This window comes from Trichomonas vaginalis, chromosome I, assembly GCF_026262505.1.
Source record: "Trichomonas vaginalis G3 chromosome I, whole genome shotgun sequence".
NCBI lineage: Eukaryota > Parabasalia > Trichomonadida > Trichomonadidae > Trichomonas > Trichomonas vaginalis.
The window spans coordinates 9,770,231-9,784,845 of record NC_067203.1 but is presented as its reverse complement, the minus strand read 5'-3'; the positions used below and the strand labels follow the sequence as shown (position 1 = coordinate 9,784,845).

General features: G+C 31.2%; 9 protein-coding genes across 9 annotated transcripts, besides 4 other annotated features; 1 reads left to right on the top strand and 8 right to left on the bottom strand.

Annotated features, from left to right (window-relative positions):
* Positions 1 to 355: part of a mobile genetic element that runs on past the window's edge.
* A 1,375-nt stretch (positions 356 to 1,730) lies between these two features.
* On the bottom strand, positions 1,731 to 1,963 carry TVAGG3_0959610 (N-acetylmuramoyl-l-alanine amidase family; the record flags this gene model as incomplete). Its single annotated transcript, XM_051253425.1, has 1 exon — positions 1,731 to 1,963. A coding segment is annotated over one exon (233 nt), but the record flags the coding sequence as incomplete, so codon positions are not given.
* Positions 1,964 to 2,447: 484 nt separating this feature from the next.
* Positions 2,448 to 2,891, bottom strand: TVAGG3_0959600 (protein of unknown function, DUF4108 family; the record flags this gene model as incomplete). Its single annotated transcript, XM_001305625.1, has 1 exon — positions 2,448 to 2,891. The coding sequence occupies one exon, from the start codon at positions 2,889 to 2,891 to the stop codon at positions 2,448 to 2,450; it is 444 nt and encodes a 147-aa protein (XP_001305626.1).
* A 1,052-nt stretch (positions 2,892 to 3,943) lies between these two features.
* TVAGG3_0959590 (Golgi vesicle transport) lies at positions 3,944 to 4,597 on the bottom strand (the record flags this gene model as incomplete). The annotated part of the gene is made up of 1 exon (XM_001305626.2): positions 4,072 to 4,575. The coding sequence occupies one exon, from the start codon at positions 4,573 to 4,575 to the stop codon at positions 4,072 to 4,074; it is 504 nt and encodes a 167-aa protein (XP_001305627.1).
* A 215-nt stretch (positions 4,598 to 4,812) lies between these two features.
* On the bottom strand, positions 4,813 to 6,159 carry TVAGG3_0959570 (phosphopyruvate hydratase protein; the record flags this gene model as incomplete). Its single annotated transcript, XM_001305627.1, has 1 exon — positions 4,813 to 6,159. One exon carries the CDS (start codon positions 6,157 to 6,159, stop codon positions 4,813 to 4,815), a length of 1,347 nt encoding a protein of 448 aa, XP_001305628.1.
* Positions 6,160 to 6,483: 324 nt separating this feature from the next.
* Positions 6,484 to 7,023, bottom strand: TVAGG3_0959580 (uncharacterized protein; the record flags this gene model as incomplete). Its single annotated transcript, XM_001305628.1, has 1 exon — positions 6,484 to 7,023. The coding sequence occupies one exon, from the start codon at positions 7,021 to 7,023 to the stop codon at positions 6,484 to 6,486; it is 540 nt and encodes a 179-aa protein (XP_001305629.1).
* A 230-nt stretch (positions 7,024 to 7,253) lies between these two features.
* Positions 7,254 to 8,348, bottom strand: TVAGG3_0959560 (uncharacterized protein; the record flags this gene model as incomplete). The annotated part of the gene is made up of 1 exon (XM_001305629.1): positions 7,950 to 8,204. One exon carries the CDS (start codon positions 8,202 to 8,204, stop codon positions 7,950 to 7,952), a length of 255 nt encoding a protein of 84 aa, XP_001305630.1.
* Positions 8,349 to 9,605: 1,257 nt separating this feature from the next.
* Positions 9,606 to 9,635: a mobile genetic element.
* A 405-nt stretch (positions 9,636 to 10,040) lies between these two features.
* Positions 10,041 to 10,200: a mobile genetic element.
* Positions 10,201 to 11,621: 1,421 nt separating this feature from the next.
* On the top strand, positions 11,622 to 12,363 carry TVAGG3_0959530 (GTP binding; the record flags this gene model as incomplete). The annotated part of the gene is made up of 1 exon (XM_001305630.2): positions 11,637 to 12,182. One exon carries the CDS (start codon positions 11,637 to 11,639, stop codon positions 12,180 to 12,182), a length of 546 nt encoding a protein of 181 aa, XP_001305631.1.
* A 223-nt stretch (positions 12,364 to 12,586) lies between these two features.
* TVAGG3_0959520 (protein domain specific binding) lies at positions 12,587 to 13,392 on the bottom strand (the record flags this gene model as incomplete). Its single annotated transcript, XM_001305631.1, has 1 exon — positions 12,615 to 13,340. The coding sequence occupies one exon, from the start codon at positions 13,338 to 13,340 to the stop codon at positions 12,615 to 12,617; it is 726 nt and encodes a 241-aa protein (XP_001305632.1).
* Positions 13,393 to 13,514: 122 nt separating this feature from the next.
* Positions 13,515 to 14,615: part of a mobile genetic element that runs on past the window's edge.
* Positions 13,764 to 14,530, bottom strand: TVAGG3_0959510 (uncharacterized protein; the record flags this gene model as incomplete). The annotated part of the gene is made up of 1 exon (XM_001305632.2): positions 13,764 to 14,530. A coding segment is annotated over one exon (767 nt), but the record flags the coding sequence as incomplete, so codon positions are not given.

Below are 14,615 nucleotides of genomic sequence, written 5' to 3'. Positions count from 1 at the left end.
TTTCTAATCCATCAAAGAATATACCCGCTCCATCACGTTGAACTGGAATAGTGCATAAGAATGAAGTTTGGTCTTTCCATGTTCTAGCTAATGGCGTGCCATTATCATCATTCAATGGTCTAGTTAATGAGTCCTCGTATTCTTCTGTGCATTCATTCACTCCATCTAAATCAGAAGCTTGAAGCATACGTGTAAAGAATATGTCGCCCACTGTGGTCATCGCTTGATCGGGGAAGTTTCTGGAATCTATAGTGACCTGAAGACCTCGAAGCATTGGATTTTCTAAAACCGTTCTTTGCATTGCATTCTTCGGAAATGTTAACACAACATCTGTAACATTATGAAGAGCGTATGAGAAATCTGAGCTGATACCTTCAGGAGTGATGCAACCTCCATTTAGTGAACGAACGTCAATATGTTGAGCTGGAATCATGAATGGATCTTCCTTACTGAATAAACGTGGTATTGCTTTAATTGATTCTTCAATTAAACCGTATCCTGGTGTAATGCATTTATCCTCTAAAACTTCCATCTTTGTGCATGAAATAATAACGTCTTCAACTGTTGCGTCAGCAGATGTAGCGGCTAAGCTTGTAATTAATTTGGCAGGAAGTCCGATTTGTTGGAATTTGCGATCATATTTATAAACATGATTCATAATCTTTTCATAATTTTCATCAGTTATCTTTTCATAAACGTAATTTTGTAAATCAGCAACTCTTAACGGGTCAACCTGACAAAATACTAAAGTATCCCTGAAAACATAATATTTAAGAATGATATCACCAAATGATTTAGGATAATCATCGAACGCTTGAAATGCTAACAAATCATTTACCGGAATAATCATATCAAAAGTGACATCAACTTCTTCATTTGCTTTCTTGAAAACTTCTGAAGGGTCAATATATTTACCACATACTGAGTTATCATATTTTTGAACATTATTATATAACGAATGAACAAACTTTTTAACTTTCCTTTCTGATTTTGGTTTATATGTTGCAAATGCAAAAGATTCACGGGCGCAATCCATCTGAAGATAACCGGCATCACCTCTTTCGGTTTCTACTTCTAATTGTTTAAAGCTTTGATTTGATGATTTGTAACCAACGAATAAACGCATACATTTAAAAGCGGCATCACATGTGAAAGCTTTATTTGAAACTAGAGTTGCTTTAACTTTGCGTTTAATATATGTGTCACCTAATTGGTTCACATCATGAGCTGGATTTGTAATTCTTAAATGAGTTTGTTTATCATCAAAATATGGAGTATCAGAGTCATAACATGAACTTTCAAGTTCTCTATAATATCTTCTTCCGTCATTCTTTGCGAATATTTCATTTATCTTTTCGAATGAATGAAATACATTTCCATTAATCGGTTTAGTGTTTGGCATCAAATAGTTAGTCGTCATTTATGATGAAATAAAAAAATCAAAATTAAAAGATGAAAATGAATTTTTAATTTTAATGAAATAATCAACTATGGCTGCAGGATTCTTTAAAAAGTTATGGGATAAAGTAAAAAGAGGAGCGCATAAAGTTTGGGAAGGGATTAAGAAAGGAGCAAATTGGATATTTAAGAATAAAGAAGCAATTAGTGACGTTGCTGAATCAATAACGCCAAAAGCTGCCCCAATAAGAGAAATTTTAAATAAAGGAGAAAAAGTTTATCAAAGACTACAACCGATACTAAGATAAAAATAATATTTATTTTTCCACTATCTACCCCCTATTTTATTAAGTATTCCTTCAGCAATTCCACCAATTGCGTTACCTGCTTGTGCTCCCATTGCCGGATTACCTGCTTTTGTACCTAATACTCCACCTATGATAGTTCCTGCCGTTTTCGCTACTGGTGCCAAAAAGTTTGCAACAGGTTTAATAACCTTTTTATAAACCCAACCTGCAGCTTTCTTAATTCCATCCCATAATTTTTTAAAGAATCCTGCCGCCATTTCTGATTTAATATTAATTAAAAAATATATTTCATCACTTATATTCTAATTTTTATTTAATGATAAATGAAACCGATTTTAAAAATAAATGAAACAAAGGAGGAAGAAATAAATGAAAGTGAAAATGTTCAACAAAAAATAAACGTTGTTAAACCAATTACTGAAATAAAAATTTTTTCATCTGTTGAAGAATTTAATGACTATTATGCTAATAATAAAAAATTATTTGAAGAATTGACAACATGTAAATTGAATAAAATGTTTAAAGTTGAGGACAGAGTCCAAGACCCGGAGGGTCATGGATTCAAAATTTCAAAAATAAAAGGTGTTGTTAGTTTAAAATCTATTCCTCAATCAAGAATCACCTCATTAATGAAAATAGATGATTTAACAAAAAGAATAGAAATTATTGAAGAAAGAATGAATCAAATAATTGATTTCATAAATCATGACTCGTTGAGCCCGGGTCCTTAAAGCCCAGGACTTAAAGTCCATCACTGAGTTCAAGGTTATATTCATCAAATATTTCATTATTAAATGCAACTTCTGCTAGTTTATTTATTTTTTCAATACGATCATTTGAAAGTCTATCGTTTAATTTTTTCTGAAGTTTTTCATTTTCTAGTTCTGAAACTTTATTTGGATGATATTTAAACCCGTTAAATTCTTTTTCCTCAGTTTTGATCATTAATTTACAAAGAACTTTTGTGGTTGGAATTCGTTTAAACCATTTATCATTAATATTTGTTATAAATTCAATATCTGGAATTAATTCACAAATTTTTGCATTTTCAATTAATTTATTATCAAATGCAAAAGCAATAGGTTTAATATTAAACTTACCTTTATAATATATACTTTCTACATAATCATCGAAATAAACATCTACTTGTTTAACATTTTCAAGAATTGGTGAAAGAACATCCATTAATTGATTGACGGTTACGAATCTTGATCCACTCATTTTCATACGAATTAAAAAAATAAATTATTCAAAAAATGTAAGACATGAATTTTTAAAGTTTATTTTTCATTCATGAATGATAATTATATCTGATTTCTTTTACTCTCTCATACATACTAGATTTGAAGAATTCGGAACTTTTACCATAATCTCCTAAATGTTTTCTTATCCCTAACGTGTGCCAGTTATTATATGAAACTGTATAAACTTTATCTTTATCTTTACACCTTTCATCACTTCCAATATATTTATATCTCAGTTTTGATTTAGCATTTTCATATTCATTAGCGTTTAATAATTCACAGTCTTCCTTTTTAAATATATGTTTAAGATATTCAGGATTTAATACTCTACGTTTATATGCTCCTAACTTAGTTCTAAAGGTTTTTCTACAAAATTTAGGAATTCCATCCTCTTGAATGTCATCAATGATTTCCATTTCATTATTTTCAATTTCTTCTTCTCGTTTATGAGGTCTTTGATTATGACTCCATTGATTCCATGAAATTAAATATTCTTTATCATTATATTTATACCTCATTAGCTTATTTTGGCTTTCATATTCATTTAATAATTCACAATCTTCATTTTTAAATTGAAGTTTAACCCATTCAGGATTTAAACAATGTTTAATTAATCGCGGAATATCTGACATCATCTATATATAGCTTCTTTTATAAAAGATAAAAAAATAAATTATTTTAAAATTAATGTTAATTTTTTTAATGTGTTTATAAATAAATATATTTTAATGCATCGTCTATATATAGATGTAACAAAAAAAGTCACACAACCCGCACTCATATACTACTTTTAAAAGTCATCAATTTGTATTGTATTCTTAGCATTTTCTTTTCCACTTAGCTTAATCATTCTTAATACTAAACTCATTTTCCATATAAAGTTATTAAAATTTGAATTTTTTATTTTCCTACAAAATAGAGAAGAATGATGAATAATATCTATTGAAAAAAAGAATTACTAGCTTTGTAGAATCTAGTGTTATCAATATTTACTCAGGATTTAAAATTTTGAATATATTTTAGGAAAAAATAAGAGAATTTATACTATGACTAGAAAGTACTGGAATAATAAATAAAGCTGATGATTAATTATTCATAACGTATAAAATAACCAAAAATGTTTAAATATATTCACCCGGTGGTAAGTCATCCATAATTTCGATTAACTTAATCTCAATATCGTTGCTCTGCTTTCCATGGAGCATGTCGCTGATCAAATTGACTTCGACATTATAGTGAAGAAGACCAAGAGATGTCTTAATAGCACTAAGTAATGGATTAAGATAGATTAAACCTTGGTATTCAGGTGGAAGAATAACATAGCGTGTGATTGGGTTATCAGAAAAGCTAATAACACAACGAGTTTCTGATGGTTCTTTAACAACAGCATTAATTCCGAGATATGTCTTGAATGAGTAGTCAGCAAGCATATCGCAAGCCTCTTTAAGAGATTTGAAACGGCATTTATCCGCATGAACGACAAATTCGTCAGTAATTCTGTTGCCAATATTTACACCGATTTTGCTGAGCTTGTTATTTGCGTCACTGATGTTATTTGTTTCGGCGACAATGGAACGGACAAGGGAACCATATGTCAGAGAAAAGAGTTCTACGTTCACAGTCATTTATTTTATCGTTGCTTCACTTTTTTTTAGCAAATCATAAATTTATCGCCAATTAATAGACAAAAACGAAAATCTCAATATGAAAAGATTATATTTACTTTTAAATAAAAAACTTCATAAGATTGAAGAAATTTATCCTTATCTTTTAGTTACTTGCATAATGAAATATAGACACATATACGCTGTAATAAAAAACCTAGTACATGTATTAGTTATTCATAAAATATCAAAACAATTTTATTCATCAGTTTCTTTTTCTTGCATTCCATCAATTTCATGAGCTGCTTCCAAGAGTCTGTTAATTTTAGCAATATTTTCACCTCTGCATGGTGGGCCAAGCTGAAGGAATTGAGCACCACAAGCAATTGCGATATCAACAATCCAAGAATCCTGTGTTTCATTCTGGCTTGTTGAAAATACACAAAGCTTTGAAGCCCCATCAATTGCTTTGGCCGCATCGCAAGCAGTAGTTATAGATCCGGTTTGGGATGGACGGACTACAATAGCTTTAGCAGGAACTGAGGTACTTATCTTATTGACTTGAGAAGAAATACCTTTACCTAAAGCAATGACCATATTTTCACTGGATTTTGCAATTAAATTCTTAAGTCCACTTGAATCTTCAAGAGGAAGAGGATCTTCGATGTATGTGATTGCAGAAGATGTATCAAATAAATCTGTCCAGAATTTGGCGTTGGATTCTCCTCTACCTGCAAAACCAAGGAATACATCATCTCCAAGAGTATGTCCACCGCCAGAAACAGCAATTTCTGTAGTTTGAAGGATATCATCAACTTTGTCTCCTTCAATTGGGAAGCAGCCATCGTTGCAAACGGCTGTTTTCATTGAAGTTGTGTAATGCAAGTAAATTTCACCTATAATACGAATTTGTTCTTCAACTTGAACATTAGCCGCCGGAATTAAGTAAACCTTCGATATAGGGCCATTCATAAAGTTGAAAATTGCGAAGATAGGACGTGGAACAGTAAATTGTGTTTTCTCTGTTACTGTTTTTGCTAAGTGGAGAAAGAGAGGTATTCTCATTATTTTAGATGAAGCAATTGCAATTGTTGCGGAAGTTGCTATCATTGTATTTGAGCCTGATTTTCTTCTGTTAGGAGTTCCATCAGCTTGAATTAGCCATCCATCGACTTCTCGTTGATTAAAGAATTGTTTCTTTTCTAAAACTGGTTGATATACGGATGTTACAGCTGAAACTGCTTGTCTCATACCTCTTCCGCCATAGCGTGGATTAGATGTATCAACAAGAACATAAGAATCTTCTATTGCACAATTATCTACACTTGGAGATGCAGCTGTTGCTAAAAATTCAGATTTACCATGGACTTTAGCCCAAACTTCAACTTCAAGTGTAGGGACCCCACGACTTCCGAGGATTTCACGACCAATTACCTTATCAATTGTTGGAGGAGCTGCTTTAGGAACAATTTGATCATATAAAAATCCCATTGGATCGTTTGGATGAGCAATAAGAAGATTGGCAAAAGCATCTTCAAATACAGTTTGTAATTCCCACTTTTCAGCATATGCAATTGCTTTATTTGTTTCCTCTTGTGCTGACATCCCCAATAAATATTTTTATAAAAAAAAAAACGATTTTTTTTCAAGCAATTTTTTGGAATGTGAAAATGACTGAAGCACTATAATTACGATATGCTCAACGCTATCATGGATGAGAAATCAGCAAAAAGGTTGAAGGGGAACATACCAAAACCCATTTTAAACTTTCAGATGTTTATATTTAAAAAATTAATATCTATCGAAAGAACTAATTTCGCAATTTCAAATCATAGAAATATACTATAACTAAATACAGTATTATATCAAAAATGAGGGTTTAAAATCCTTCTAATTTTGACCTTTGATTTTGTATTTCGTTTCAGATCCCTAATCAGCGGCTTGATATCGGCTCTTAATTCTATTTTCATTTATCCTTGTCTCTTCTCGAAAATGTGAAGTTAGTTTCCTAAATTCAGAGATTGATGATTCTTTTCTTTCTAAAGATAAGTCATGGATTCGCAATGCCTCTTTAACAATAGATGGATTTTGAGAATTCTCGAATGCTTGCTCTGGATTTGCAAAATGATGAGCCCAATTTCTCTGGAAATAGTCTTTTAGTTGGTGGGTTTTATCTATCTGCGAATTTGACTTCTTTTCAGTATCGAGATTTGATTCCTTGCCTTTCACAGCAAATATCAACGAATTATTTTTGATTTTGTAAAACGCAAATGAGAGAGCAGGGTTAAGTATCATGCCATTGTAAACAAATCGATAACCTTTGTTATCCATAAATTCATCAATTATGGAAATCGGTTTATAATTTGAAATTGATATTATAGTTTTCTCCCTTCCTGTTATTCGAATAGTGATAGTTTCTTCGTTAACAGAGTTGGAAGAATTATCAATTTCAATGTACCTGGCAGCCATCTCAAATATGAGATGTGAAAATTATGAAAATTTTCGAAAAAATTTTTGATGAGAAATTTTATTTCAATTTATTATCGTGTGTCATCATTAATTTTAGCTTCGAATCCCATTAGATAATGATATCAGATGTTGTTTCTGATTACAATTAGTTTCATTATTTTCATGTTGAGAATCACATTAGTCACTTGGTTATTAACCGAGAGTATATATTGCTTTTACACACGCACTTTTTTAAATACTGACATAATTTCATGGCGGAAAATAGAACAAATATAGATTGGTGTTGTGCTGTGCGTTTTGATTTCTCATATAGAAGGTTGAAACTCAACACCTGCTAAAACTGTCAAAACACTCCATGCACTATGCATTGAGATGAGAAAATTAAGAGAATTTCAAAATTTTTTCATTTTAGACTTTTAACTCAAATACAACAATTTTTTAATTCTCTGAAATGATGCTTGCAATCTAATTCTAGATCATAATTGATTTAGGTTTAATATTCTGTCGAACGTTATGTATAGGCAAACAATCATGCTACCAACTTTAGTTTCATCATTAACTGTGCATCCTCTTCCAGTAAGAGTCATCTCTGTTGCAGCATCCACTGATGGGGTTCATGATTATTGTGTTCTCGCCGATCACTACTTGTCAAGAATTATGTATCTGTCAAGCTTCGAGCTTTTTCCAATTTTAAGATGTTGGCCAAAAAAAAACCTCGCCACCAACGTGAACTCCTTCGTTGAATGTATGTGTTTTGTCAATGGCTGCATTTTGATGACTCTAATATGATTCTCTTTCTTTTCAAATTAATCAAAAGAAATCTGAATAATTTGGAATTAAAATAAGGACAAAAGATAAAAATAAAGATATGAACATAATTAACATTTATAAGAAACAAACAAAAAAATAAAAATAAAGGGATCAGCTTAAAGCTTGAAGCAGCTGGATGTGGAGAATATTGAACCAGATGTCTGGAAATAGTGGGTAGATTGGTATCTATTGAATGGACAAATCTCTTGAAGGGAGATATTTGATTCCTCAGCACTATCTTCGCTGATGGATCCAGAATATGAATCGTAAGAAAAGAAGGAGGTAGATCCTGTAGAACTAATTCCGTATCTAGGGGTACTGTTGAAGTTGGATCCTGGTGTGGAGTGGTAGTCATTATGGTATGAGTACATGGCTAATTTACTGAAAGTGAATAATATCAAACCGTCGATTTCGTAGAATTTTATAAAACACAATTTGAATTCGATGTTTTAGTTCTGAAATTTTTGATGATGGAAAATCTAATTATAGAAAGTAAGATAAGCATTTTTAAAAAGATAACAGCCGAAGTAAAACGTCACTTTTTGTGATAAATTTTGAGATGTCTCGAACTAAATGGGATAGACTCTAGATATACTATTTAAATATCAATTTTTTTTGAAATCATTTTTTAAGAGGTATAAAAGTTAATTGAATTTTATGTGCCATAACTTATGAAAAATTTTATTATGCATAAATTTCTGAAATTTGAAAGTCTCATCACACTTTTCAATGCTCGATTTTTAAAAACTGTTTAAAAATGGAGCTTATATTGAAATAGTGTAGAGACTAAAAATTACCACAGACTATTTCAGAGGATTGAGTTGCCACTCAATCCTCTGAAAAGTCTGAGGTAATTTGCAAAATTATGTAGTAACTACAAGAATATTATTTACAATATTTAATAAAAATAAACGAGTTTAAAAATTGAGAATAATGATTTTTTACTAGTCTCACAAATATAGTTGAAATTTTGAGAATCATCGGTAAAATCCATCATGAATAATTATAGCAATTACATAGTATACTAGTAAATCTTCAATTTTTACGAACTGTACTCATAATTTCTGCTTCAATTCAAATTTATTTAATCGGATTTTTTAAGACGTTATTTTTACACGCCTTTTCACAAAGATTTAGTCGGAATTACAGTAAATTGATGATGGTTTCATTTTTCCAATTCGAAGTTACTTTGAGAGCTTTAAAACGTCCAGATACTCTCAAAAGTTACGATTTAATCAAAACAAAATCAGCTCCAATATATAAATGCTGCATGAATTATCCAACAGATAATTTTTTTTTCAAAGATTTACTTTCATTTATTAAATAGATGGCATAAATCATCGTTAATATCCTTCCCTAAGTCAAATATCTTTATTTTATATATTTTTCAGAAATTTCTTCATTCAAAAATAATTTACTTTGTTATTGTAATCCGTCCTAAAACTAACTCTTAACATTCATTTCATAGATAAATATCTATTAATCTGCTTTATCTGCCGAAACTATAAATTTACTTCCATTTTTTGTATTGAAATGTTCGTTATTCATTTGAAATCATTGATTACTTTATTGAACTTACATTCATTAAATCAATTTATTATCTATAATATTTGTTCAAAATGAAATCTATACTATATTTGACTTCACTTATTTCCAAAAGTTGATATTTTTACCAATCAACAATAAACTTCAATGACCTTTAAAAATATTATTCTTTGTTCAATTTCACTTTGATAAATTGATAATCACAAAGGAACATCCACTAGGAATTAGAGTAGGTGACAAAAGTGCATACTCTTAAACAACCATCGGATTTCCGGGTGAAATCGTGACACACTTTCGTCTTTCGTAGGCAGTGGTGGTTGTTACAAAAGGTAACTTCGAATGTAGCGTGAAATCTGCAAAAAAAATTCTGAAATTTGAATGGAGAACACAAAAATTGAATAGTTTACGTCAATAAAAAAGAGAAAAATGAAGCCAATGTGTCTCGAACCTAGGACTTAGAGCAGCAATCCCACTGTTTATCACATTACATATTACACTACATGCATCTCTCACCTCAGTGAATGAGATCAACTATATGATAACTTTTTCCCCATTATATTCTTGTGGAAAAGTGACAAATAGCAACTTTGACCCTCTCTCCTAGGAATTAACAGCAAATGGGGACAAAAATTGACCCAATATCATCTTTATATGATGCTTATTTTAATTTTGAAATATAAGAGTTTTGGAAATTATCAAATTTTATCTTCTCAAAAAATTAGATCTTAAAAACTCTAAAAGAATGACCAACCACGCGTATATTATTTAATACAATTGTGCAAATCACACTGTGATTTATTCTTTATTCATTGTGTTATTTTACTTTGTTGTTAAAAATAGTGACAGAACCTTTATAACCATTTTCGATGCGTTTATTATTCCTTAATGGTTCAATGAAAATTTTTAATCTGTTCACCTCTTTGCTCTTTATGGATTTTTTTTTCAAATTGAATTATCTCCATCAAGAGTCATAATTGATTATATCATTGCATCACATTTTTTTAATTTATTATAATATATTTTACTTTACAATATTTTGCTGTTTGCTTACATTACCTCACAAAACTTCAAATATATTTTAAAAATGACCTAATTTCAATAATGATTATAATCTATAATGAAACAATTGAAATTTATAAATTTAAATTTATACTTATTTTGAACAATTTCTAAAATATTTATCTATTGACAACAAAATATAATTATAATTATATAAGAAATTTCAAAAAATAACTTTACCGTATTTTCATTTTAGTCATCCATTAAATACTTTCATTGATACAGAAATTTACGTAATTATCTGATTAAATTTCTCTTTCAATTAAAGAATTCACTTAATAGAATGTTGATTGTACAGTTAAAATTCATCAATTTTTCTTAATGTTTAATGATTTTCGTCAATGTCTTATTTTTTATGATCCAGAAAAACCTTATCTCGTGAAACGAGATGACTACCGTTGAGGATAATGTAAAATTAAGTGATGACGTGTGAAAATTAAGATCAGCTTTAAAATTGTTCATTCCGATCAAATATTTTCAAACTCGTTCATCATGATTATGAACAGGAAGAATGCTTGAACGATCCTGTCTATTTAAGAAATTTACGAAAACCAGCAAACAAAAGCTGTTTCTAAACGAATTGTGGAATTGGCATCAAAGAGGCGATATCTTGGACTTAATTGCTACTAATTCTGTGCATTTGAATCTTATTTTTTTAGAGTGGCTCATTCTTAACTTGCGTTTTAACAATTAATTACGCTAATTATCAAAACCCATAATTTTTGACGTTAGAATCAATTTTGGCTATAACAAAATACAAAAACGACGATACATAAACATTTTTAAATCGACCTTACACCAATGACTAGTTTTTTGACGATAGAAAACTGACGATATGCTAACAATTCTGCCAACTTACGATGTTAGAAAGTTGTAATATATGGTTTTGCTACCTATATTTTTTATTTATCGATCAATTTTGATTTTGACTTTTTGCTTAATTTCATGTTAAATTTAGCATTAATTTTTATTGTACTATTTAATTTTTAAAGAATCGCTAATAAAATAGTTTTGAATTCATTTTTATCGAACAAAAATTGACACCATTTATTTTTTATCTCAATTATTTTACGTAACTATAAAATCCAAATAATGATCCTAACATTAAATTCCAAAACAAAATAATTCAAAATGTTCAGCTAAAAAGAAAAAGTTAATTGAAAAATAGATCCTATCGTTTTGGTGACCATTTAACATAAATGGGCGCTCAATTCAGCCAAATCTTTAAGAAGTGGTTCGGTAACAGAGAAACTCGTATCCTTATGCTTGGTCTCGATGCTGCCGGTAAGACAACAGTTCTCTACAAACTCAAACTCGGTGAGCATGTCACAACAATCCCAACAATCGGTTTCAACGTTGAAACCATCGAATATAAGGGCTTCAACATGAACGTTTGGGATGTCGGTGGCCAGGACAGAATCCGTGCCCTCTGGCGCCACTATTTCCACAACACACAAGGCCTTATCTTCGTCGTCGACTCTAACGATGTTGGCCGTATTGATGAAGCCCGCGATGAACTCCACAAGCTTCTCGAGGAAGACGAGCTCCGTGATGCAATTCTTCTTGTCTATGCTAACAAGCAGGATCTTCCAAACGCTGTTAAGCCACAGGAACTCGGCAACAGACTCCGCCTTAACACAATTACTAACCGCCCATGGCAGGTCCAGGGATGCTGCGCTACAACAGGCGATGGCTTATATGAAGGTCTCGACTGGCTCGGTGATCAGATCAACCAGCACTTCTAAGCTTTCTAATCTGTCCCTAGCGTGGAGTTAACTATTTTTGATTAAAACTTCAATCATTAAAACTATACTTCCACTATTTCACTTACTTGATTCGGTATTTTTATTCAGGTTTAAATATCAATATAAATCAGTATACAGTAAAAAAATTCAGCCTGTCATTTTAAAATAATTGCCTATTTTGTTAACAGTTACGAATACGACCATTGCTCATATATTACCTAATATAAACTAAAACTAATAATTTTTATTGAATCATTTTCCTTAACTCTTCGAATTTCTGATCTTCCGATATCCATATTCCATACTTCTATCAATCATCGCTTCAATGACTTTGTTATAAAGGCAGTGCGAAATAAAGAAATCAATTTCATAACTAAAAATGATAACTTTTATGAGTGAATATACTAAAAAATAATAATAAAATATGACAATCTATTTCCTAATCTGTTCGACTTGCTGCCAAAGACTAATATTGTTATTCAGAAGCTGCAATATAGTTTTAGCTTCTGGTAGTGAACTAGCACTATTTTGTTCTACAATTGGTGAAACTAAACTTACTGTCTCTCTTGCCATCTTCACAGCTACATCTTTCTTATCACAAATTTCATATAAGAAAACTGTGTAATTGAGCATCAATCCAAGAGCGGTTGGAGTGTACTGCTGAAGAGCAACTTTCGATTTTTCAAGTGCCACTTCGTAACTTTCCATACCTCTCTTAGTAGCAACTATTCTTTCGTTACCATCTGTAGCTTCGCAAATATAACGATAATAATCTCCCTTATTTTTATTGTAGAATACAATAGAATCAGGGTCAGTATTTACAGGAAGTAATTTTGAGTTAATTAGATCAATGAATTCTTCACATAAGGATACTAATTCTGTGATGATTTGCTTTTTGATAGATTTTACTTCAGCTTGAGTTTGTTCTGATAAATTAGCAGTACTATCGTCCATTTCAGACCGGAATATATTACGAATACCTCTTCTTTTCGGTGAAATTGTGAATTTATATGCATTAACGAGAATTTGGCGTTCATCATTTGATAAAACTGGATTTATTTCGACAGCTCGCTTCATATAAGATAACATTTCTCCATATCTTTCAGCTTGGCTCATCGCCGTTGCCATAATAACGCATTGTTTCCTTTCGTCGTTCATTTTCCTTTGGCGTTTTTTTCCTCGAAAACTCAGCTTGGAAGGAATAATTGATACTAATGAAATACAAGTGACTCAGATGCAAAAATTTAAGATAAATTTTCGAATACTCTTACATTGATATCAATTTATCCATCGATAATTTGCTTCTAATTAATAAACATTTACCATAAAAAAAAAAAAAAAAAAAAAAAAAAAAAAAAAAAAGGTATTGGGGCTTCCAGGGGCTGCGCCCCTTCTAGCCCTGAAGATGTTTAGTATAAATGAAGTTTTTATTCGGAAAATTGTTAGTCTTCTGGTGTGAATTCGGAGGACTCTTCTTGGATTGAGTCTTGTATTTCCTCCTCCTCTTCTTCCTCCTCCATTGCTTCTGGGAAGAAGTCTTCTTCTGGGTCGAAGACATTATATAATGTGTAATTGAATGACACATTATATCTTTCTTTGAGTTCGCTCCTGACAAAGAACTTAGTTCCAGGAATACAGAAGACTTCTGTGCGTTGGAAAAGCTGATGTCCTGGAACGAATTTGGCAATTAGAGACTTCTTTTTTCCGAATTGTTCAGGAGTTTTCATGACGACAGTAACAACATCTCCATCTGCGAGGTCTTGTTGTTCTTCGGAAAGGTAAAGAGCAATGATATGAATGGTTGCTGCGTTGAATTCGAGAAAGTCGAATTCAAATTGTGTTGTCGTATAACATTCAAACCATTTTGTACAGTTGTCTCCGAACTCGTCCTCGTATTCATCTTTGTCATATCCGTAACTAAAGACTTGAAATTCGGCAATTCTCTTGTCGAATGACCGTTGGATGGAACGAGGAAGATTTTGACGAACTTGGTATAAAGTTCTCAACATTATAAGCTTAGTAAATGTTGGAAAATACTGAACTAAGACATCGCTAAGCTCAATTGGACTTGGAATTGTCTTAGTAAGTTCAATTGAACTAGTAATTGCTTTGTTCAGAACTTCACAGAACTGAGTATTGTATGTAGCGTCTGGTTGTGTGTTTTCTTCGGCGTCTTTGAGATATTTAGAGCAAATTTGTTGAAGAATTTCTCTTAATTCGCTGTTAGACCTTTTGGCGGTTATTCTAACCGCTGTGCCGGTTCTTGGAGGTTGTGGGGCTTTGGCTTTGGTTAGCGGTTGAGAATTGTTAATGTTTGAATTGTTTGCGACACTTTTTCTTCCTTCCATTATGAAAAATGAACTTTTTTTTCGGACTACTCATAGAAAAGTTTAAAATAAACCGTTTTCGTCAACGGTAACCCCCTCTATTTTT